General features: G+C 42.4%; 1 protein-coding gene across 5 annotated transcripts in view; it reads left to right on the top strand.

The window, feature by feature from the left end:
• Positions 1-1,795: 1,795 nt before the first annotated feature.
• SPATA2 (spermatogenesis associated 2) overlaps positions 1,796-26,206 on the top strand; it is a 37,660-nt gene continuing 13,249 nt past the window's right edge. The window contains exons 1-3 of one of the 5 annotated variants that reach the window (XM_039499471.1): positions 1,796-1,919; positions 7,219-7,646; positions 10,380-12,518. In XM_039499471.1, coding sequence (XP_039355405.1) covers positions 7,329-7,646; positions 10,380-11,633 — 1,572 coding nt within the window. In that variant the 5' untranslated portion in view covers positions 1,796-1,919; positions 7,219-7,328 and the 3' untranslated portion in view covers positions 11,634-12,518. Of the gene's footprint in view, positions 1,956-1,999; positions 2,204-7,218; positions 7,647-10,379; positions 12,519-26,206 lie in introns of those variants that run through there. The other 4 variants (XM_039499473.1, XM_039499469.1, XM_039499472.1 and 1 more) reach the window with 4 other exon arrangements.

The raw sequence follows: 26,206 nt of genomic DNA, 5'->3' as shown, positions 1-26,206 counted from the left end.
TAACCCAGTGACCCTGTCTAAACTTTTCTTCCTTCCACTGTAGTGCAGCATGCTGTTGCCACTCCACATAAGTGGTTGTTTTTTAGCAGTTCTGCTGGAGTGCTATGGGTGTCCCAAGAAATATACCATGCTATGTTGCCAACTCTTGCCGTTTTATCACAAGTCTTACAATATTTAATGTTTTCTTTCCTAAAGCCTCAGCTGCTGGATTCTTGTAATTACATGAAAATCTCAATTTTCATTTAAAAGTATGTTTCTAGCTCATGGTTTTAGAAAAAGGTGGAGAATGTGAACCTTAAAAGCTCAAAAACCAAAAGCGAACTAATCCCCACCACAGACTTATTTTCAAGTCTCATGGTTTGGGCTCTTTGAATACATAGCATTGGCAATTTTGGAACCTATAGCTGTAGACTGACCAAAGCTCATCCTCTTCTCTGGATCTCTGTGCAGCATAGGTTATGCAGGAACCACTAAACCAGGTCAAAACTTTAAAAGTATTCACAATATTTTTTTTACCCTATACCATTTTCTGACAGTTAAATCATCCACAGATGGCCAGACCCAAGCTCGGAGACAGCATTTACTTTTCAAGGTGGAGTCTGTGGGGTGGCAACTTTGTCCTATTCTGAGGCATTGGTTGCAAAGCCTCTGAGGAGCTTCTCAGTCATTGAGGCCTGGTTTACACTACAGAGTTAGGTCAATGTAAGGCAGCTTATGTTGACCTAACTCTGTAAGTTTCTACACTACAATGTTGCTCCCACTGATGTAAATTGCCCACTACACCAATTTAATAACTCCACCTCATGCGAGGCTCCGGTTAGGTCGATGTAGTTAGGGCAATAGAATGTCCTTGTAGACACTGCATTGCTTACATCACCTGTTGGCTGTCAGTCCCATTCAAGGGCTGACAGCTGGACTCAATTTCACTGCTGGTAGGCTCCTTGCTCTGGAGCTGGGAGCCTAGCAGCACCAAAAATCCTGCCTGCAGATGAGGCTCCCAGGGCTTCTGCTGTGGTATGAAGAGCCTATCAGTGCCCAGAATCCTGTCTCCAGCTGGGCACTCACAGGCTGGCTGCTGTGTTGCAGGAAACCTGCCAGCCCCATACTCCACCTGTGAGCCCTGCACCAGGCCAACAGCTCGGGCTGTCAGCCTGCGGCGGAGTGGGAGGAGTGCTCAAGCAGTTGGTGCCCCACAATGCCTCACTTCAGTCAGTGGCAGCACTGCTGGGGAGAATGCGCACTATTGACAGAACAAGCATGGTGTGGACGTGAAACACCACTTTAGTTACTGCTGTGGTTGTATGTAGACTTAAGTTAACTAAATTTTATATAAAAGAGGGGTAGCCGTGTTAGTCTGGATCTGTAAAAGCAGCAAAGAGTCCTGTGGCATCTTATAGACTAACAGACGTTTTGGAGCATAAGCTTTCGTGGGTGAACACCCACTTCGTCGGATGCATGTCCATAGTGTAGACAAGCCCTTCGCCAGTGCCTCAAAGCCTGATCCATCTGCACCCTCACCAAACAAGGCTCCAGCTGAACTGGACTCTAGTTCCAGCTGGGCTGGCAGTGGCCAGGCACGTCCCAGGACAATCAGCGCCCTGCCGCCGGAGTCGCCCTGTTGTGGAAAGCCCAGTTTTGTTCAGCAGGCCACTTCCAGCCTAGGCTCTGCTGGACAGGGGTACCCAGGCCCCAGGTACTCTGCAGGCCTATAGGGGGAGAGCCCTCAGGCCATGACAGGAAAAAGCCTGCCAGAGGCTACTCTAGCCCTTTAAATCCCTCCCTATGACATCACACGGGAGATTACGCCCCACGAGCGGCGCATGCGCAATGAGAACATGCAACCGTATTACGTCACTTTCTCTAAACTGATTTGCTGCCGGGTTGTGGCTGCCGCTGTTTCGCTTCGGCTGGACGGAGGGGTATGCGGTTGCCTCGCCGGGGGGGGGCCGGCACGGGTAAGAGAGAGGCGCGGAGAGCTCCCGTACGAGCTCAGGGTACTGTCGATTCCTTCCCGAGAGCACTGGGCATGCGCCAAAGCTCTTCCGGGTCCTTCTGCTTCCCCACTCGCCCCCCACAGGGCTCACTTCCGGCTGCTTGAGGGAGGACGGAGGGTCTGTATCCGGGGCACGGGCGGCTTCCTGCAGGCGGGCGGCAGCGGTGGCTGGTCGCGCGAGCGGGACCTGGTTTCGCCTCGCTGCAAGCTGTGAGTGAGGCGGCCCCAGCTGGGGAGAGCCCCGAGGCGGAGCCGGGCCCTGTCCCAGCTGCCCCTTCCCGGGCGGTCCCTCTCGGGCGCCCGCGGGTGGCTCCGGGTCGTAAGCGCTGCGGGTCCTTGTCGGACCCCCGCTTCGCCCGGCTCTCCTGCGCCTGCCGGTGCGGGGTGCCCGGCCTGCCCCGCTGCGGGTCCGGGTTTCGCTTTCACTAGCCGGGGGAGGTTTGTATAGCCAGGTACAGCCCTGTCGCGCGGAGCCCCGCCAAGCACAGGTGCAGAAGGGCCCGAGAGATCTCGGGCTCCCCTTGGCCTCCCCCAGCCCCGGTAATGTCATCGGAGACTTCCTCCTCGGGGGGGAGGGGAGCTGGGAGAAGGTGCCTCTAAGGGTGTAAAGATCTGCCCAGGGGATTATTCTGGAGAAGTTGTATGTCCTGTGTTGTGCAGGAGGTCAGATTAGGTGATCCCGATGTTCCCTTCTGGCCTTGGGATCTATGAAAAAAACTAATGCCACGATGTAGCGTATACAGACAAGGCTCTTCCATTGACTGTCTCATGCACAGCCGGTTTTGAAAAGGGCCCTAAGGCTACATCTACACTGCAAACATAAATAAATAGCACCACCATCACCAAATGGCAGCAAGTCTCAAAGCCCAGTCAACAGACTTAGGCTCACATTGTCGGGCTAATGGTAGCTGCATAGATGTGCTGAAGCTCTGAAATCTGAGGGGAGGGAGAGAGGTCTCAGAGCTTGAGTTCCTGACCGATTGGGAAAATCTGCATTGCTACTTTTAGCTCTGTAGCCTGAGTCAGTCAATCCAAGCTCTGAGGCTTGATGCTGTGGTGTTTGGTTGGTTTTTGAGTGTAAATGTACTCAGAAGGAGCAGAGAGGATGGGAGCCCATGCAGGTAATTGAAGGCCAGTAATGATTTCTAATAAAGTTTCTTGACTTTGTACCTGGCCCAGGAAGGCTCTGAGGCAGAATTAGCAGCAAAGTTGGCTGATGATTAGTAGTGGAAGAATATTCCAGGAGAATGCTTTCTTTGAAAATGTAGAACTGGCAACATATTAAGTGAGGAGAGCGGGGGAGAGCTTGGTTTTCCCAAACAGCATCTCATGGAAACAGGATTGAGAAGGATGCCAGGTTAGATCAGGATTTCAATCCATTAGCTATAGGTTCAGAAACTGAGCTGGGTACACGGAGTCAATTTGTTGTATAGGTTCAGTTGAATTCGTTTTTTTTGTTGTTTTTTTTTAAAATAGCTGCCTGCTCAATAAGACCCTGTTGCATGAGCCTCTCAACCTAAAATTGCTATTCAGGGGATATGCCTGTGGGTTTGTGGTAAAATTATTGTGATGGTTCAGCCACATTTCATGCTGAGTAGCTCAGTGTAATATGAAAGCTATGTTCTCGCTGCCTGGGTGAAGGAATCCCTCTTATAAAGTCCTGATTCAAAGAGCTAATGAGTATTTTGAATGGTACCAATTTGAGTAGTTAAGAATTATGGCTGAAATAGCATGGGGATTTTCTTCTGTGGGTCAGGGGATTTTTCTTGTCAGATGCTTAAGAAACCATTTTAAAGACAATGTAAGACTGCGTGGGTTTTGTTTATTCTTAGTGGGACAGAATTATTTGACTTCCCTATAGATTGGCAATTTCAGAACAATGATAATTCAGCTTTTTCTAATGTAATCACAGTTCTGAAGGTGGCACATTTATTGTCTTATAATTATGCTTAATATGTCAGCTATCTTTCTTTAGCTTTGTCATTTGAAGAGTTTTAGTACTTCTGGGGCAACTCTTCTTAACTGAAATACTACAGTTTATAAACAAACTGATGGCTTTGATTGAGGGTGATACATTAATGTACCCTGTAGGCTGCTGTCTTTTAATAAACTTAATCATAATCTAGGATGCCTTAACATTCAAAAACATTTTTGTGGCGTTAAGCATTTTCTTGTGCTCAATACAATAGTTTTCTTTTTTTTTTAAGTGTTGATGAAAGCCTTAGCGACTGAAATCCTATTTCAGCCTCAAAGGTGACAGCATGAGTAGCAGCATATTGTAAAGTTTCCTCATGTTGCTATGACGGTATTTCACCTCTACGCTAGAGTAAACGTTCCTTGGATTGGAAGGGCCGCTGAATCTCTATGGCCCATTCGTTTTTTGATTTCTGTGCTGAGACTTTCAGTGATGAAGGGGTACAGATATATTAGTGGCTTTCTTTATGTCCACTAGGAACTGGACTACGACGACAGCTCATAGTATGTAGGTTATCAAATAGCCATGAGATGTTACAACTTTCAGTGAGTGATTTGCAGGCAAAGGGCTCAATATTCTTTAACAATCTTCTGAGCCAGGGAAAGTCATTGCCATACAACCAGGTTTATTTGTGCACTGAATTTCTTATCAAGTACTGTAACCATGTATGGTGGAAGTAAACTGTTGCCATCTAACACCTGTTAGAACCCGCCTGCTGATTAGTGAACTGTTAAAGATAGGATTTTTCAGGGAGTTAAACTGTAAATGTTGAGAGGCAAAACAAGAGTTCTCTTGAAAGTTGTTGGCTTCTGTCTAAAGCTTTATCTACGCTGGCACTTCCGTTGTTACTTTTGTCGCTCTGGGGTGTGAAAAAACAAACCCCTGAACAACAAAAGTTTAAATGACGGAAAGCACCGGTGTGGACAGTGCTTCATTGGTGGAGTCATGCTCCCAGTGACAACGCTACTGCCCCTTGTTGGAAGTGGTTTTATTTTGTCACCAGGAGAGCTCTCTCCTGGTGACAAAGAGCGGCTACCCTGTGCACCTTACAGTGGCACAGCTGCAGTGGCACAGCCATGCTGTTGTAAGGTGTGCAGTGTAGACATAGCCTTAGTTTGTCTCATATTTTGATTTTCAGACATGAGCTGGTGAACCCTGGCATGCCCACAAATGGCAAGTCATGGGAGCTTGAGATGATTATGAATGTCCTGCTTTGAGCAGGGGGTTGGACTAGATGACCTCCTGAGGTCCCGTCCAATCCTGATATTCTATGATTCATAAGATCTTTACAAAGGACTTACTTGTCTTTAGGGGACTTCCTAATCGTAATGCCCCATTCATGAAACAAAGCTGCTGTATCATACAATTATTGAAAATAGAGATGGAGGTTAGGATATCTAATCCAGCTCCATTCTAGTGCAGGATTGTTTCCTGTTTAAGTCTATTATCCAGACTGGTTTGAAAGTCCCAGTTAATTGGAAACAATCAGAGCTCTTTTGCATAGCCTAATTATTTAATTTGGGAGGGAGGTGGTCGTTGAGTAGTGGCATTCTGCTGCTTTTGTCCAGTTCTGTTTTATACAAATACAGAAATAACTTTAGGGAAGGGGCAGTAAATTCATCCTGTGGAGAAGACTCAATTGCATTTTTATTTATGGATCTTGGGCTGAGGTATGAATTTAGCACTCCATATTCCCTGTAATTCCCAGCAGAACTCTCACTGATTTCAAGAGGGAAGCATGTACAAGCCATCTTTGTGCAAAACTTCTAGCTTGTTTGTTCACTTCCTCATTGTTGTATTCAGCATTACTGGGTGAAAGAATATTCTTGAATTTGGGACCATTGAAATTTCTGCCCTTTGTTTCTCTTTCTTCTTCGTCCTCTCTTTTTTCCCCTCCGTCGTCTTCTTCCTTAATGTCTTCCTGATGTATCTTCTGTCCAACAGCGCGCGCTCTCGCTCTCTCTCTCTCTCTCGCTCTCTCTCTCTCACACACACACACACACACACACACACACACACACACACACACACACACACACACACACACACACACACACACACACACACACACACACACACACTCTCTTCATTCCCATCTGCTAAAATGATCAGCAACTGAATAATTACTGATGGCATTACATGGGCTTAATGTAAGTTGAGGAGTTTACACTTTTGAGTCATTGTTTTAGGCTGACTGCAGACTCAGAAAGACAACACTCCATTGACTTACATTTGGCTCATAGGGTTTGCCTATGCAAGAGACATCAAGTCACTAAAGTAGAAACACACATATTAGTACACTTGTAAAAACCATAAGTAACGAAGGTTTTGTACTACACTGGCATAGTGGGTCCAAGCAGGGCCCGTACTAGTTGTTAAAAGTAGGGATTCCAGCCTTTTGATGTAACTGCAAGTTTCAGGCTAAAATCTTGGCTGTGCCACTTGCTGCCCACTGCCTCCTCTTCAGTTGCATGCAAACTCTTCCACAGTTGTGAGATGAGTGTCGAACAGCCCCACCTCCTTGGCAAGGTAGAATATGCACAGCTGGATAGGATTATCAGTAGCACACAGAGGCTCACAGATAAGGTACAGCTAGAAAGACTAGCGTGCTGGGCTGTGCAGTCCATGCAGTTAGAGAGAATTACAGCAGAAGTCCTGAGTTAAGTAGAAAGAACCCTTTTGGAGCAGTTCATGTTATTTATATATTTTTTCTGGAGAAAGCAAAATAAGAGATGAATAAAGTCTCTGATTATAGTTCTCTTCATGCAGTTTAACTCATTAGCCCCCAGAACAGTATAAACAGGTCACTTTGTTTTCATCGCACCATGCCCTTGCTTTTAGTCATCAAACCATTCTATTCTTATGGACCAAAAAGCATCTCTGCTCTCTTTAGGCTCACGTGCACCTAATTTCTTTGGGGCTAAGGCTGCCCTGGCTCAAAGAGCCAGATGGGGCTTGGGGAAATTGTTGTGGACTCATTGATGGGATTTAACTCCCAAATGTCTATATCAGTCTGGCTTGACTTTGTTCTAGGATGCAGTTGGAGAGGAGTGTATAATGGCTGTGGGCACCATGGGGCACCAAAAGACCAGTACACCTATTACATGATTACAGAAGCCTGAAGAGTTTGTGGTTGGGATCCACTGCTCCATGAACACTTCCACAGGCTCCTGTGGGTATGTGGAAATTACAGGCATGCTGGAGTAGTACAGCTGTAATGACTTGTCTTTGTTTTTTCTTTTTATTCCAGAAGAATCACGATTACTGAGAACTTGTAAAAGGCTCAGTAATCCGCCTGTTGCAGAGTAACCATGGAAGAGACGAGGTAGCCACCCAAGAGTGAGCCAAAATCCTATTTCAATGGATACGAAATATAAAGACGATTTATTTAAGAAGTATGTACAGTTCCATGAATCCAAATTGAATGCTTCTGACAACAAACAGCGCCCTGTTAATGATGAATATCTGCGAGTGGCAGCCTCAGCCTTACTCTGCCTTCCCAAGATTGATCCCTTTTATAGATTCCGGTTGATTAAATTTTATGAGATGGTTGAAAATTCACTAAGATCCCTGAAATCCTCAAATTTACGTTCTCTCCATACTGCATTCGCTATGCTGGAGATGATAGGAATTAATCTCTTTCTTTACCCTTGGAAGAAGGAATTCAAAACTATAAAGGTAAGACGTTTCACATGCGGTGATAATACATTAGAACAATGATTTGTAGTTTCATCTAACTTTATTCCTGAGTGTTTTTTGCGTTGCTGCATGACAGATACGCAGTCCTGGAGTCTGAAATCCTCTCTGTATCCATAAAACAGGCAGAATCAGTGCAAGCATCCCCCTCTGGCTTCCCCCCACTGGCCTACTGTTGTATCCTGACTTTGACAGCGAGGGAATACCACTAGGGTGAATGAATAGTTGACTTCTAAGTTCACTCCATATTTGCCCTTTCTGCCATAACTGCTATTAATTTAGCACTAATTGCAATGTGCAGTGTTTAGTGAAGTGGACACTTGTTTACCAGGAATTGGATTGGAAACCTCAACTCATTTCACACTGGCAAGCAAACTTCTTTAGTTTGCTTTAAGAACATCTTTCTTCATTCCTGATCACATGGAGCCTGGATTTTTTTTTCTTTTTAATGTCCTTTCAAATTCTTTACCTGTGTCAGGGTCTTTGTTTGAGACTGATAGTATTTTAAAAGCCTAATATACTTCTCATCATCTGTGCTATTTGTTTAATAATTGCATATAGCTCAGCTTAGATCATGGAAGCAGACTAGTTAGCTTCTCTTCCACTGTCAGTTTTGAGTCTGTCTTGTCTTTGGGTTCTCATTTATAGTGGATCAAAGCTGCAGTGTTTGAGTTGTGAACACTACAGGTGACATTTGAAATCCAGACAGAAAATTGTTTTTGAAAGTTGCATATAAACACTTCTAATATAGCCTTACAAAGCATTTTTCTATACACTAAACTACAGTGTCCTTTTAAAAAAAAAATGCACTGTGCAATCAGTAGTTTCTATTACATTTTTGAGGGGGAGGACAGGGGGATGGGACGGACGGGACTATTCCAGACTAGTAGAACTCTCCATAGGTCTACTTCCTCATTGCACTGAAGTCCTGACAAGTAAGATCTTGACTATTCCAGTCTAGGGCACCTCTTGGGATGCTAACAATGTAGACGTTGGTCATATATTGTAGTTCTTTTTACCACCATGTACAAGGTTGACAGAGCCAAATCATTTCCACTTGTGACCCAATATAGGATTTGAACTCCAGTCAGAGCAAACATCTCAGCTATGTTGCATCACAAGGGATATTTCTTATGGATCCATATGTTTCCTCATCCCCCACAAGCCTTTTTTTTTTTTTTTTACACTGTAGACTCTTGACATGTAAAACATGACTAAGACTTAAGAAAACGTAGAATGTACCTTCCAAATCAAACACTGTAAACCATCATCCTCTTTGGAGTCAATTTTGTCAACAATATTGATGGCTGTCAGCTCTGCTCAGACTGAAATATTTAACCCACTGCTACACCTTAGCTCAGTGTTTGAGATTTTGTTTAGAAAAATAATACTAATAAGTTTTGAAGTGAGACACTTATGTCTTCATTAGCTTTTTGACACATAGTCATCTGAAAGAAAAACTGTAAGCATATTGTACAAATTGATTTGAGTGAACTCTCTGCTTTAAAATGTTATGATTATCCCTGGCCAGATATTTACATTAAGCTAAGCAGCTCAGAAGAAAGGTCAGTTGTTTCCCAAACATAAAAGATAAGTTTGGGACAGTATTTCACAGAGTTGCAAATGATTCATTTGGTTGCTGTGTTTTTCTGTCTGAATCAGTAAGCAAGTGCTCATTGAGTTTCTCAAGGCGGGGAATCTCCCATGGCCTTGGATTTTTAGAAAAGAGAGAGTGTACCTAATAGGCCTTGGTAAAAACTGTCCTAGAACATACTTGTATGTACATGTGTGTTGCATCTTAGGCTTGTCTTTTTAACTTCTTTCCCAGGAGACTTGCTCCTCTTCTTGAGGGATTTTCTGTCCTTAATAATTATTAGCCTGTGAAGCACCTTTCATCTGAGGCACTTTGTAAATGCACATAATAAATATTACGTCTATTGTAGATAGGGCAGCTGAAGTACAGATTATTGTCAATGTTTCATGGCTGCAGAATTTGCTGTAAAATCCATCCTTCCTCCAAATATGAACTGTCATTTAAAAATGTTTCAAGCATTATAGTATGAAGAAAACCTTTGAAATGTGAATGGCATAAACCAATGCAACACTCTTCTCCAGTCTGCAAACATCTTGAAGTATTTGCTGAGATTTGAACTCACACTGTTCATTTCAGTACATTTAAGTTTGAAATTGGATAAGATTTTAATGTCAACATTAACAATTTCACTGATTGCTTTAGCAGAAACATCGAGTTAATTTTGTGATCCCATGTCCCCAATATGGCCACAAGATTCTTAAATATTTAGCTGTCCACTACCCACTTCGGAAACCTCCATCTTTCCCCCACCAAAGCTTGTACAGTGCAGTTGTGTTGTAAATTCAATTTCTGGTCCGTTAAAACTGGAATATTTAAGGAGAAGCTTAAAATAAACAATTTAATAACAAGAGGATTACATGCTGGTCATATGGTCTTCAAATTTAAGCAAAACCTTCCTTTTTTGGATTTATCTGAAGCTGATGCAGAATTTTTAGTCTGTCAAACAGGAGAGCTAAAGAATTTGGGCTCAACTTTCTTGGAGTAGATGTAGTCTTTGATTGTCAGAGGTTGATTAGATAGGACTAACAAGGCACCTATATTGTACCCAGCTCTGTAGTGTCTGAGCATCTAGTCTGCCACTGAGATTATAACTTAACTTTCCTTTATTTTCCCCCTTCCAGACCTACACGGGACCTTTTGTTTATTATGTAAAGTCCACACTACCTGAGGAGGATGTAAGACAGATTCTGAACTACATGGGGTATGTCCAAGAACTGGGAACCATGTATAAGCTCAAAGAGCTGGTTGATGCCTTCCAAGTAAAAATGGTTTCATTTGAACTCTTTTTGGCAAAAATAGAGTGTGAACAACTGCTTGAAATTCACTTGCAAGTGAAGGATAAAGGTTATTTGGAGCTTGATGTTGTAAATGAGCGAAAAAATAGCAATGAAGATGTTAGAGGCTGCTCAGAAGCTATGAAACGGCGCACAGAATGCAAAGAAAACTTGAACACTTCTATGGCACGCATGGTTCTTCAGAAATCTGCTAGTGAAAGAGCCCCTAAAGAGTACTTCAAGCCAAAAGTAAGCAAGCCTTCTAAATCCGTGGATACATATGACAGCTATTGGGAAAACAAGAAACCACCATTGATGACTTCGTTGAGTCTCAGAAAAGAACCAATTTTGGTTGATACAGAAGATGACATTAAAGATGAAATAATACGTCCATCACCATCTCTTCTTGCTATGTCAAGCTCTCCACATGGGTGTTCAGATGAATTTCTGCCAATTTCATCCCATCCCAATGGCATGTTAAGAACAAATGTCCCCTACAACTCTTATATTTCTGCTCAAGAAGACTTAGACTTATACACTGATCCTGATTCTAGAAGTATGTTAAATTTTAAAAGACATGAAGTTAGTAAACCTGATGTATGGCTAATAAGAAATGATGCCAATCCCATTTACCACAAACGTACGCATCTAGCCAAAGAGACAACTTCCCTGAAGTGCCAGAATTGTGGCATAACTTGCGGCACTTCTGTTTGCCAAAAGTGTGACAATCTGCTCATCTATAGGCAGGAATATCCAGCAGTGAAGCAGAGCAGTTATTCAATCAAAGCAATTCCAAATGATGGCTTGTCTCCTGGCTCTGCTTTAAGAGAGAAATCTCAGTATGCATTACAGACTCAGAGTCAAGAAAGAGCTACTCAGCTCAGTTCAAAATCCAAGCCTTCAGGCACCCTGCGCTGTGGCTTCTGTAACCGATCTGGAGCTGCAAACACATGCACATTCTGTTCAAAAGTCTCATGTGATGCTTGCCTCAATGCTTACTATTATGATCCCTGCTGTAGAAAGAGTGAGCTACACAGATTCATGCCTAACAATCAATTAAACTATAAATCAACCCAGCTGCCCCACCTTGTTTATAGATAGACTTGAAATTCTGTGTTTGAGAGGAGAAACAAGGGCTAAAAACACATGGAATTTTCTGATTTCACTGGTAACAAATATGATACTGACCTCTTTATATATAAATATTAAAAAAAAAAAAGATGTGTCCAGTTTTTGGAAATACATTTCAATGACTAGGTGCCAGTTTCATTTTTAGTGGCTTCACAAATGCTGTGTATACATTAGAGTTCATGCCTCTACCATTTAGGTAGTTCTTATCTGATAACTGCTTTTCAATTTAGATGGGGGAGAAGAGCACATTTTCCTTTCAGACTTGGCAGCTGTTGCACTTTAAGTGACACCACATCTTTGTTATTATATTGCAGTTATTGGCTCACCCAAATAAAACTACGTAAGAGTATATGAAATTAAGAGCAGCATTTTCAGTGTATTGTGAAATCACTGTCTGTTTTTATAGAGTAACTTTAAAATACTTGTAGGAAGTATTTGAAAATTACTTGGTTGCCAAAAAGGACTAATTTTTGAAGAGTTTGGCTGCATTTCCTGAGCTCTAAAATGTAAACACCAGGACATCTCCTCTTCATGTCTTCATGTTTCCTCCTTCTCCCTTCCATCCCCCAAGATGTTTATCTCAAGCTTATACAATCTGAATTTGAAGAGAGTTCTTGCTTTATTTTCTAGTGTTGCCAATACCATCCTACTGGTTTTTACTGTGTGGTATTTTTAAAAGGTGAATCTGTATACATGTCACTTAAATTATGCCTGGAGTGTTGTCTTTCCAGTTCAGTACTGATTTTATTCATCTTCTGTTGCACATGTATTAAATCCCATTCTTTGTACTGTAAATAGGTGATTTGGAAACAGTTTATTTTTTAATAAATAGATTCAATATGTTAAATTCTAAAAGTGGTAAAATCATTATGTAACTATGAAGCTTCTCTGGGTTATTTGTTCAGATGGCTTCTTTTTTTTTTTTTTCCTTGTACTGTATTTCATGGTTTACTACAGTCACTGTGGCAGACTGATATTATTGGCTCAGAAAAAAATTTGTTTTCTTTGCTTCCTTCTTTAAAGCACCCAAAGCGCTCACTCAGGAGACACTTCTTCTAAATTAATTGGAGTCTTTCCTGAGTAAGGACTGCAGGATTTTGGGCCTAAGTGCACATTTTCTTCCCTTATGCTTATGGGAACTTTGTATGCATAGATGATACCCTGCATCTAAATCCACTGCAGAGTCTATAGCGTAGCTCAGCTGGCAAGGCAGTGATCTGATTAAAATTCAGAGAGCTTGTATGACTCTCACTGGAGTAAATCCATCAGTTGTAGACGAGAATCAGGCAATAAAACTTTATTATTTATTTGTATGACTATCGTGCCTAGGAGCCCTAGTCCTAGACCAGGATTCCATTGTGCAGGATGCTGTACAGTTTGGCCGCCAAACCATGTAATAAATTAAACTACATCTTCTATGAACAGACTTTAGTCTTATGGAAAAAGAAAATCTGCAAGAGCCCCCTCTTATTTTTGTCTTTTACATTCAGACAAGCTAATTAAGACAAAATATTTAGGGAACTCAATCTGAGTATTGGAATCAAACATTTAAAATATCTAAAGAAATTATCTAAAGTGTTTGTTATATTTTTTTAAAATTAATCCACTTTGCCCTAAAATAATACATTTTTGAACAGTTTGATTCTAGGTTTTGTTTTGTTTTCTTCCCAAATGTCCATTGTGTGGAAAAACATGCATGAATGATTGGTCACCAATGTTTTCTTATTGTTTTGGGTTGCGGGAAATTAAATAGGTTAATATTGTAAACTTACTAAAATATTTTAGCCATAAGTGTCAGATATACAAAAGAAAAGGCCAAACTTGATTTTATAGAAGGCTGAGAGAGGCTACTCTGACTTGCATTAAGAAATAAAGTAAATGGCTTTCACAAGACAAATCAAGTGACTGCAACTGAAAATGTTATAAGCAGGTATTATCTTGCTGACTGAAGGCTACGGCAGGGGTTCCCAACCTTTTTGTTGGCATGACCCCATTTTAATGAATTTTTTCCTGCCAGGACTCCAGATAGCATGGAGGATGCCGTTTTGTAGAACAACATGGCATCATCCATGCACTGTGACCTTGCCTGCACTGTATGTGCAAGGTCATGCTGTAGGAGCAAAATGGTGTCTGTCCTCTGTGACCCCATGTACCGATGGTGCATTGTGACCCATAGATTGGGAACCATTGGGCTAGGCTCAGTATTGCTTAGGTGAATGATGTTAAGGTTTTCAAAATCTTAATGGCTTTTTATAAATACATACATATATATGTATAAAATAGAACACATGTAGATACAGTATGTATATAATGCAGAATTTAAAAGAATTTTACTACTAAAATACAGTCTGTAAGGGTGGCTCTCATTTTGGTAGTTACTTTTTCTGTTCATCTTTCTGAAGTGTCACGCCTGTTTTTGGCTGCTATACAATGTACCTTCTAGTTCACTAGTTCAACTTCCATATTGTTACTTTCACTACAGTAATTAACTCAAACTGTGATGCCACGTAACTTATACAGTGAACATAGCAGGGACTACTATATTTGCTTTAAAAAGGAAAAGTCCTGTGTTTATATCTGTCATTGAATACTGTAGTACAAAACTGTGTTGAATTGCTAGTGATACCATGCTCTATTTTTTGTGTATCTTACTGTATGGGTTGCTGTGATTGAGACAGTAAAATATATGCTAACTTAAAATGCAGGTGTTTTGCATCTGATTTCTGTTAAAACATCTGAACATGTTTTGAAGCCTTCTCTTAAAGGCCTGTGTCTTTATGGAGGGTGGGAGGGGAAGTTGAGTGCATTTAGATGTCTCTCATACACACTTTGCACAAAAGTTTCTCATTTGGGCACTGACCCGCATGTAAGTGTATGTCAACCAGGAGCCTCAAGTTCATGGAAATTCAGAACATTTCTCATTAAATGTAGACTTTTAAAAAAATTATTTTAGAAACCTAGCAGCATGAATTTGCTTGGTCCATAATGTGAAGGTTGTCATATTGCTTTCTAAGACTATTGAGGATATACAGAGCAGATATGTATGGTGTGAGATCCTCCTTTAGTTTACTTGTCAGACTTGATTGACGTCACCATTATGAGGACATATGTGCTTCTTTTAAAATCAGCTTCCTGATGTACATACATATGCTATAGCTTTTGTGTAAAATAAGTGGAACTGTTCACATGCATTTTTTGGCAGTTGAGTTGAGCTTGTTGCCTGCATCCTACTGGTTTTGGAGTAAAACTATCTTCCAAATTCCAAACTAGACTGACTTTGGGTTTGAATACGTTTTAAAACTATTACGTGAATGTCTTAAACCAGTAGAGGCCCAGTCCTGCAAGCTCTTTATTTCCAGATCATTTGAGAAATCAGAGTTCCAGATGCATGTCTGGGAGGATCAGGCCCAAGAATTTTAACTAAAACATTTTTGCAGTGGCTTGCATCCTGGACTTCTGTGTATGTAGAGCTAATGTATTTCTAGTGCATATACAAAAAAAATTACTTTCTTACTGCCTGACACTTCTAGTTATGTTCAATTTGTTTTGCTTCCTCTATTGCCTTGATAAAAGTTTAGACACATTGTCAAGTAGTTTAGCTTGACAGCTTGTATAATTTGCACTCTAAAGGTATTGTATGGAGGATATCCCTCTGGGTTCTAAGCACCTAGTGTGTGTTATTGAAAAATATCCAACAGTACCTGTTAAAGGCTCTAATATAGTTGCCTTTTTTTAAAGAATATTGAAGAGATTTTTAGATCTTACTGATTTGATCTCTGTAGTGATTATGATTTTGTCCGCATGCTGAGCCTCTGAGTGAGAGACAAAGGTGGGAGTTAAACAAAGTAAGGTAACATATCAAATGTATCTATTTAGGCTATGATCCAGCTTTCTTTTAACGTTTTGAGCATTGGATCATATTTTTAATGTGTCAGTTGTAGTATGTAGCTAGCAAGAGAGCCAGGCTAAGAACGCTCTTAGATTTTTTTTTTTGGGAGGTGGGGGGGTGGGGAGGATGTTCTACATCTAATTCTGAAAATTATGTAATTGTGTTATTTCTTTAAGGTCAGCTTTATTAAGGCATCTGTGCTTATTCTTGTGAGAGAGCTTTTAACTTGAATGCACTGTTTATCTGTTCTTTATAATTACACTCGTGTTTTACAGTTGTACCCATCTTGAAAACATTTTTTGGCAATGGCCTCTTCCATTTGCTATTTCTCTTCCCTGTCCATTTTCAATTAAAATAAATTTCTGCTTGTATGCACTAGCCTCATGGCAATTACCTCATTGTGCTCCAGAGTACAAAGTCACAAATTACTGGATCAGGTAATCTGTCTGACCCTTTGCTCTGTGTAGGGGTGATGCTGAGGATCCTTCAGTGGTAGTTTTGTTCTGAAACCATGAAAATCTGTATGTACACTATATGGTTAAGGTTTCACAGGTTTGTGAGGATACAAGTGATAGAGCCAGAGAGCAGCTCCTTTCTCTGATAGGCTTATTTAATAAATTTCCAAGCACGTGGTAATGTGTGGAAGATAATAATGCTCCTTACAGCATCGTAAGAACTTTGGGATAGGAATAAAGTTCATGTTTATACTGTGGCCAGCAACCCAGTTCAGATTGTTGGGACCTTTGGGTAATAACACAACAAACTCTCTAGTATGGCTTTACAGGTACCTGTGCTGTGGAGCAGCTAACAGCTGCTAGTAGGCTTGTGTGGCAAAGGGTGTGTTTCACCAGGAGAGGGAGGAAGCATGTACTTAACTCAGGTTATTAACCCCAGTTAGCTAACTGGTTAAAATAGCAGTGAGGACAAGGCAACTTGGGTTAGCGCTCGAGTTAAAGCCTGTAGGGGAGCCTTGGAGTTGAATCGAGCTGCTATCCTGAGTTAAGAACACACACAACTTTCTGCAGTAAAGACAAACCCAAAGTCAGGGAAGCAACATGGAAGGTTGGGCTGCCCATGTGAGGCTATGAGAGTGAAATAAACTCTTGTGGAGTCGTCGGCACAGGCCCTGACTATTTCAGGGTGTATATGATAGCAATGTGGGTGGGGAAGATGGGGGGCCCAATTTAGAAAAAAATAACCTACTTCAAGGCTTACTTTAATTTTTTTTTGTTTTTGTTAACTGCTTGGAATCAAAAAGGATTTTTTTCTTCACACATTAGGAATCTGGAAGCCACTGAAGCCTAGATTATAGTTAGCTCAAGGTAGGTCAAATGTTAATTATCTTAACAGTGTCTATTAGTTACTAATAGGCTCCTTTCTTGGCTGCGGGGGGCCCAAGGTCAGACTACTACTGTTCCTGTAATTTTCATAAGGTGGCTAGTTTCTATCAAAGCAATTCCTGCTTTACGGTGAGAATTCAGATTGTTTTCCGAACTATGTTTCTAGAAATTTAGCAACTTTTCTTGCAGTGAATTTTCAGTTGATCCCATTCTCAAAGACAACATCAAAACTCCCCTTAGCTTCAGTGGTGCAGGAGCAGGCCTGAGATGTTTAGTATAATGAGCGTTCCAGCTACTTGCTGCCAGTTGGGGCCTACCTGGTTCCCTGCTTTGGAAATGGCTTACAAGTTCAGTACTTTTCCCAGAGGAGACTTCATCTTCAACTGGGGTTGCCAACTTTGTAATATTTAAAAACCAGACACTACAGCAGGAGTGCGCTCTCCCCTCCCTACACGTTACCTGGGGGGGGGGGGGGGGCTTTTTCCTTCTTCCACTGTGCTGGCTCCCCACACTCCCCGGCACGTTTGGCCACTCTATCTGGCAGCCACGCAGGGCAGGGAGTGGAACATAGCCAGCTTCTGGGGTCAGGAGCCAAGCATGCTGTGGGGAGGGAAAGGGAAGGCTTAACTTAAAAATAATACTCCTTTTGGTGGAAAGGAAACTTTTGCCCTCCCCTAAATAGGGCCCATTTTATTTGCATTCCTTTGTATGCAACAGGCTCTGTCTTAACTATCCTATCTAAGAGTTTCACACTATACTATTGTAAACCAAATTGCTGTTATCAGTATTGTTGAGCTGTTATCTTTCTGACTAGAGGCAATATTGCACATCTCATCATTGCACATGCACAAATTCTAACCTCTTATTTACTTTCAAATTAGGCTAGACCAGTGGTCTGCAACCTTTCAGAAGCGGTGTGCCGAGTCTTCAATTATTCACTCTAATTTAAGGTTTCGCATGCCAGTAATACATTTTAACGTTTTTAGAAGGTCTCTTTCTATAAGTCTATAATATAGAACTAAACTATTGTTGTATGTAAAGTAAATAAGGTTTTTAAAGTGTTTAAGAAGCTTCATTTAAAATTAAATAAAAATGCAGAGCCCCCCGGACCGGAGGCCAGGACCCAGGCAGTGTGAGTGCCACTGAAAATCAACTCGCGTGTCGCCTCTGGTACGCATGCCATAGATTGCCTACCCCTGAGCTAGACTATGAACTCCAGGAGTGACCTAGTTGAGGTTTGTTGCCAGAGGCATATGTAAGCTATAAACTTGGATAATCAAAACAGCTGCTACCAAGTAGCAGGTCTGAAAGTAACAGCCTGTTTACAGGACTCTAGTTATATTCAAGCTGAACCTCCTTGTAGGAGAGGAGGGAGAGAGAATCTCCACAAGCTGCCTTGCCTACTCCCACATGGTCTGTGATTGACACATCTCAACCCATCCCTTGTGCACTGTAGAAAAAAAGCACTCTGTATTTGTAACTTGTGTGGTCCGGTATCTGCTAATCTACTACTAATCACAAGAAGGATCTGGATAACACATCAATCCTTAGCGTATGCTAGGAACACTATTAGACACCAGCACCGACAGGTCTGTAGGAAACAGTCAACACCCAGCCTTAGAGAGGCAAATATTGAAGACTCTCCAGTTGCTAAAACACACACAGTTTTCAACTCTCTAATGTTGATAAATACAACATATAGCTGCTGGAGAAGGGAAAGGTCCCAAAGGAAATGCAGGCTCGGTCTATCATAAATCTCTGTGTATGTGATTTGAAGTGCGGCGTTGATGATCTCATTAAAACCACTCCTTCACTCAGGTGTTATGGCCTGAAAACTAGTCAATGTTTTGGGACTTATTCTGTGTTTAAACAATCTCAGTATCTTTACTCTTTAGCATGTAAATTGTTCTGTTGGAAGACAGGCTGCCTCTAAGATTCTCCAAGAAGAGATGGCAAATGGAGAATGAGCAAGAAACAGAGAGAGAACCTGCACCTTTAGGTCATTGGTCCAAATCTGAATGAAGGCAATAGTGATGAAAAGTTACCCTCTGATGCCTTTGTGAAGTGAATTTGGTGAGTCTCAGCCTAGTTTCTCATCACAACGGATTTTCTTTTTAGCAAAGATGCAAAAAGTGAGCGGGCATGGACACTAAATAACCCTGTGACTCTGATTGGACTCCCAGTGTATATTCTGGTAGAACTTCTCATCAGCAATCTTTGACTGAGAGGAGAAAGAGACATTCCCTCTCCCTTCCCAATAAAGCTCGCTTGCCCACACCAGGTGTGTCTGTGTCCCCTGAGGGTCTGGGCAGTGAATTTTTTTACGATATTGATGTATTATCAGGTAGAGCCAGGCACATAGTGTAGTGTTACAGTTCATGGCCTAAATGCTTAGGGCTATCGAAAGCCTGTAGTAGAAGAGAAATAGTGGATTTTTTATGGCGGTGGGTGTCTCAGTCCCAAAGAGACTGTGCTAGGGGTGTGTAGAGCACAGCTTGATGCCTCTGTCCATGGCAGCCTGGGGGAAGGGTTTGTGGCTATGTGGATTCACTGACCACAACTAATGCTATTTTACTCTGACAGGAGCTGAGAGGGATGATGATTCTACCTACCTTATACATCCTGTCCAAAGCCTATTTACTCAGACTGTATTCATGGGAGCAGGATTAACCCTTTATGGTCCTAAGAGATCTGCTTAACACTGCTGTAAACACAGCAAAATTTCACCAAATACTCAGTTCCACCACTTCCCCTTGGAAAACTGTCATGTTAGCAACCAGTGCATGTGCCCATGTTTTGTGGGGGTGTGTGGGGCTCAGTTATCTTCTCTGCATTGAGATTTTATATGATGCAGAGACTGCCACTTCTATTTCTCCTTATGCTGGGGGCACCTGGGTTTGATTCCAGCATCTAAAATCAAGGACACTGTGGGAGCATCTTTTTCATGTCATCTAGCAAGACAGGATGGAATCCTCTGGCCTTAATGGGCATCTGTAATCAGCTCTTTTTTGAGATGTCTCTGTAGAAAAGCCAGGGACTGAATGAGCCATGGAGACTGACCTACCCTCTCCCTTCTAGGAGATGTCAGCTTCAGATCGGGATTGGGGCAGCTTTTCTGTGTACCTACACTGTGCTCAACTGAGAACCCTTTTCCAGGGGTGCTAGTGTGGCACCTCTCACCAGTAATAAATTCATCTAGTTTTTTTTTTTTTTTTTTAAATCAAACCCCATGAAGGCAACTCTAGTATGCATATCCTCTGCTTTGCGGTAAAGTAGCTATAGATGGCACTCCGGTATCAGTTACTAGTTGTGCACAGCAGTTTCCATGTTGAAGGTCTGATTTAGGGGAGTAATATCAGTTCTGGCCAGTTTCTAAAAGGTACATTTATTAGGTTTCTGCAGTGAATTAATTGCATAGTGTGGACCATAATTAATGGTGGGAAGGAGATGCATTCAGTTTAAGGAATGAGAACAGGATAACAGTTGACAACACAGTGGAAGCTATACAATGTAGAAAATACTGTTTCCAGTGTGAAAAATAGAGACTTTAGGGGGAAGAGCTGTTGGAAAAATACTTTGAAATCAAAGAGATGTGATTTTCCAGAAAGCTCTCTCTGCTCACATTAGATACTTGTGTGTGTTATAATTATCAGGTGCTAATCTCTCCAGGCTCTCTTCTGTGATGCCTGAGACACCTGCATTAATGATTTAGGGCCACAAGTCCTCTCTTGCTGTAGCCCGAAGAGTAGAGAGCAATTCCTGTGGAAGTCCTGAGCAAGGTTGGCTTATGGCATTGACCAACTACCTGGTACTAGGCAGGGGCTGTCACTGTCTCTGTTCCCTTCCCCCACTGATTTTGAGCTTGTGTGTGCAGAATAGAATAGTGTATTTCAGATACTAAGCCGAAGAAACATTAGAATTAGTGAGAAGTTAACACACAAGCAGGTGCAGCTATTCTGCCCATATCTCTTCTCACAAAGAGGAGAGGGTCTTAAGTAGTGTGGATGACCTTGTGCAGGCTTGGATAAATGTCACCCTCACCTCTGTTTTGCCTCTGTGCACAGATAATCTCCAGGATCCCCATCATCTTTCTTCTTCCTTAGCCCTGGCGGTTTAAACTCCACAGGTCCCAGCATCAAGACTTTGTTGAAATCCATCTCTGTCTCCTTCCACAAGGTTAGCAGAGATCATTGCCAGGCAGTGCAAAAATGTAGACACTTTTCAAGGTTTTAAAATGTTCTGTTTTCACTCTTATTCCTCTGTTTGACCCCCAATATCTGAAACACACTGAAATCTCTGATCTGACTCTTTTTTGCTTGACATAAAAATCACAAGCATGCTTCAGAGATATGCATACACACACAACAATCATCTACAGTCCCCAAGCCCGTGGTGTTTTAGTGTGTTTGATGTGAAGATTTTACCAGTTTGGAGCTTAGTTAATTTTAATGGTGCAAAATAGAGCATGACAAATGCATTGCTGTATGTACTGCAGTGAGCACGGAGAGTTGCTAATAAATGCGGTGGTGTCCTATTTTTAAAACACAAACCCTGCTTCATAAGGGAAGGGAGGTTGTAGGTACCTAGATCCTGGTAGCTGAGCCCAAAAGCCTTTAGACCAAATTCAGCCCTGGTATAACTCCACTAGCTGCAACCAGGAATTAAAGGTTCTCTTCTTATTCACTGCCTGCTGTGTAAAGCAGCGGTCTCCAAACTTTTTTCATCGCATGCCCCATCAGTAAAAATGAGTGTGCACCCCCTGCTCCAGCCAAACTGTCAAAGCAAAAATAAATAAATAAATAAGCCACTCGGACTCCCAGCCAAACTGCTGGGGGTGGGGGGTGGAGGGGGAAGGTAGCGCTCCTCCTGCTGCACACCCCGAAGGATCCTCTTGCACAGCCCACTTTGGAGACCACTGGTGTAAAGTATAACTATGTTAAGTATCACAGTATCCTGCCTACTCCTGCAGTCTAGGGTCTGACTGTTACTATCCCCTTGTGTTGAATCCACCAAGTGAAAATGTGAGCAGGATGTGGTGATGGACACATTCAGCACCTTTGTTTCATTCAGAAATAGTCACACCATGTTCTGTGCAGGGGATAGAAAACTATATCCATAAACTCCCTGTGATGAAGTGGGAATTTTCTGTAATATTTTTATAAATCCCAGGCATGCCTCAGTTTCTCTCTGCATGCGGCATTGCTAACTAGTGGGTGGGGTGAACATTGCTCCTGGAATGGCACAGCAGACAAGAGGTGTGTGTATCACCTTGCTATTTGGGGGAAATGAATAGGATCATTAAAGAGCTGGCTGAAAACAGCAAGAGAAAGAGATGCCCCAACAACGGCACAAATCAACACCCAACAGCAGGAAACCCCAGCAAGTGGGACTTGTGAATGAAGCTGAAAAACAAGATGGGCAGGTAAGTAGAAGTGTTTTGGGTTTTTTTTTTTTTTTTTTTTTTTTTTTTAGGGCCTCAGGTGCCTGGACAGGGCAAGCAAAGGGTAGAACAGAGAGAAACAGGTAGAGCCCATCACAGCTTGGCTGGCCCATCAGGGCATTGGTTTGACCAGGGTGGACCATGGCTTACCTTCTGCCTCTCTGTGTTAACCTCTGCCTCTAATTATTAGTCACCTGGCATACAGAATCTTAGTTATCTTGGTTTGGAAAAGGCTTCCTGTGTCACTATGAATACTCACTGAGAGTATTGCACCCTGAATGGGGCAAAGTACAAGCAGGATTCACTGTAGGGAGCCACAGAGAGAGAGAGAGAGAGAGAAAGGGAATGCTTGTGCCAATGGTCCAATCTGTAAGCTCTCTAGCATAGCTGCTCTAAGCTGACAGGAGAGAGCTCTCCCCTCGACTTAATTAATCCACCCCCAACGAGCCGCGGTAGCTATGGTCATTGGGAGAAACTCTCCTGCTGACATAGCGTTGCCCACCACCAGTGCTTAGGTTGGTCTAATTTATATTGCTCAAGGAGGTGGCTTATTCACACCCAGAGTGACACAAGTTTACGCTGACATAAGTGATAGTGTAGACAGCCTCAGAGTGTTGGAGGGTATGGGCCTACTCCTGTGGAACTGTGTGGGTCCTTGGGGCCTGGTGCACTAAAGGGGTCATTCCCAGAGGACTGGCTGGGGCATAGCTCAGACCCTGTGACACTTCCTCCCCCTCTCCCGGTTCCTTTTTTAGGCCATGTGGTTCTGTAATTAGGACACTAGGCTGTTGGTCAGTAGGCTTGGGTTCGAGTCTCAGCTCTGCCATTGAATGTCAGCACAGTCTTGGGTGTGTCATTTTATTTCTGTGCTTCAGTTTCCCCATCTGTAAAATGAGAGAGAATGAATGACCCCAGAGCAGGTCTGAGTTTTAATTTCATGTCTATAAAGCAATCAGAACTCCTGGAATGAAAGGTGCTATATAAATGACATAGTCTGAGGAGGTAAATATAATTGGCACACCTGTCTGTGACAGACATGGCAATTTCCTGCAGTAGCTTTGGGACATCTTACTGTATTAAGTTATGTTTCATTATGGGTCAGGGTTTGTATGTAATTCCACGGGGGAGGGGGATCACAGCCCTCCAGGACTTGAGGGAGTGGGAGGTGATTAGGCAAATTCACTCAGCTTGTAAGGGCTCCAGAGAAGTCCCACCATCTGAAGACACTCATGTAAACTGGTTCAAACTGGACTCTCCAGAGCCCAACAGGCAGAGAAAGAACTTCTGGATAAATAGCCTGAGTTTAACCTGACTCAGAGGCTTCTTTCTGATCCAGCAAACACCCAGGCCCTTTTGCTCAAGGAGGTCTGCAGTCCTTCCTGGGGAGGGTTGGAAGAATTTGGCCTATTGATGCACTATAAGACAGAGGGGCGACATCTGGTAAGCTTATTAGCCTGCATGTACATCCTTTATTGTTTTTAATATGTTTTCACTATAATGCCTTCACCTTAAGAATAAACGTACTTGCCTAGAAAGGGCTGTGTGGTAACTTTTAACTCTGGGCAATTACAGCTGCTCATAGCCTCTGAGGAGAAAGCCGAAACTTAGACACAGGCCTGTTTAGGTCGTATGGCTTGGTGGGAAACCTGCAGTGAAGACAAGGAACTGTTCAGTATGGAAAAACTCAAGTCAGGAGGGAGTGTGGCACAGGGCTCCACCCAAGAGAGGTGATGGCTGAAGAACTAGAATCCCAGAGTGGGTGCCCTCGAGTGACCATGGAGGGGGAATTGAGGTGCATTTGCCCTGAACTGTGACACTGACCTCAGACTTTCATTTGCATCCACGACCAGGCAGGCTTTCCCTACTGGAGGAGCAGAGGTTAACAGGTGATTCTGTGATGAGGTCTGCTAGTACTTAGACCAAGGCCCTGTGTGCTTAGTAAGAAGTTGGACCTAAATTCTGCAGCTAGGCTCCCTGGATTGTGTGGCATTCTGGTGCAGCTACTGTGTTTATTTAAATATGAAAATGGAGGTTCTCATTCCATTAGATGTGACATTAAATAATGCATACAGTAATCCCTGGGTTACTTACTGATATTCAATACAGTTTATTTGAAGCTGTTCCCATCTTTTCAATGTGCTGCTGATTTTGTATTAATGTGTAATGGCCTCAAGTTGTCAAGGGGAAAAGGGGAGGTATGTCACATTTGGGGCTTTTGGTACTTAAGGAAGCATGGAAGGCAGTTTAGGATTGTGGGTAGTCATGTTACCTGGATGTTTCTGAAAAAATCATTGTTAGTGAAATACTTAACAGTGCTGACATTTAAATAGTCATCTTTAGGCTTCAGAGTTATCACTGATGAACAGGACAGTTCACATATTTTACAGATGTTTCCGGTTGTCTGCAAACTCAGAAAGACTAATTTAAAATTTACATTAAGGCTTTCTGGACAGCTGAGGGCTAGAACCATAATTAATAAAGAAAAATGAAGAGAGATGCAGGAGGACAGTTTTGCAGCCGTAGAATTGCAGGCCCTAAGGCCCTAGGATACAGTAGAACCTCAGTTACGAACACCAGAGTTACGAATTGACCAGTCAATCTCACACCTCATTTGGAACTGGAAGTACACAGTCAGGCAAGAGCAGAGACCGCCCCCCCACGACCCCCTCAAAAAGCAAATACAGTACAGTGTTAAACATAAACTACTAAAAAAGGGGGGGAAATTTTTAAAAAAATTGACAAGATAAGGCAACTGTTTCTGTGCTTGTTTGTTTTAATTAAGATTGTTAAAAGGTATTTTTCTTCTGCATAGTAAAGTTTCAAAGCTGTATGAAGTCAATGTTCAGTTCTAAACTTTTGAAAGAACAACCATAAGGTTTTGTTCAGAATTATGAACAACCTCCATGCCTGAGGTGATTGTAACTCTGAAGTTCTACTGTACTCTGAACTATCCTGAACAATCAAAACTAAGTGATATTCATCACAGTAAGTGAACAAAGTACATTTCTTGCTGCAGTGTATTTATCATTTTGTTTATCCAGGATGGCCTGGCACTGTGGGTCTCTGCAGAGGAAAAAACTTCTCCAGCCTCAGGCCTGGAATAACTTTCACTTTCTTTGTATGTATTAGCATGGGTCTATGCATTAGCACATGCAATGGTTCTCTGCAGGAAGTTGCTGTAGAGATCCTGCCCCCTGCATGTGGTTCCACTGCAGGCAGGTCTTTCCAGCTCTTTGGAAAAAGGAACAGGATTTGGCATCTGTTTATGGGTGGAAGTATCACACTAAGCATTACTGTGAACAACCCAGCATATTTCTAATGCCCCCATAGCTGTAGTGTCCAGACTCCCAATACAGACGTTAAACCTTGCGTTCAGCTTGATCATAAAGTGATCCTTGCTCTTCACCACTCCTAAACTCAGGCTTTGTGACTCAGAATACTCACACAGCACTTAATGCCTTCGCTGTCTGTTTTCGTGATCAAAGGATGACTTTTGCCAAGAGGGGTGTTCGCCCTGTACTGTAAAAATAGTCAGGCTTTAGCCAGGCGCTCACTCATCTCCAGGAGAGAGTTCCATTCCCGTTCTCTCGTCACTAAGAATGCCCTGCTCCAGTCTCAGCAGAGCTGAAACCTGCCCTCTGTAAGCTTTGAGGGCAGCTGCCGTGGCAAGTGTACTGTGTTATAAAGTCTGGCTATTGCCAAAATGTGTGTGTCCGCTGCATCTGCCTCGTGATTTCAGACTGAAAGGTAGGATTGACCAGTCTGGGACCTCAGAAGAAATAAAGTGTCATGATCTGGGTGTTCATCAGCACTCTCCACTGCCTACATTTAAACCCCCTTTCGTCCCATCACTACAAGCCCAAAGCCTTGTGAC

This window comes from Mauremys reevesii, linkage group 13 (genome assembly GCF_016161935.1).
Source record: "Mauremys reevesii isolate NIE-2019 linkage group 13, ASM1616193v1, whole genome shotgun sequence".
Lineage (NCBI taxonomy): Eukaryota > Metazoa > Chordata > Testudines > Geoemydidae > Mauremys > Mauremys reevesii.
Note: the sequence above shows the minus strand (reverse complement) of the source record. Positions and strands in the feature narration are given on the sequence as shown.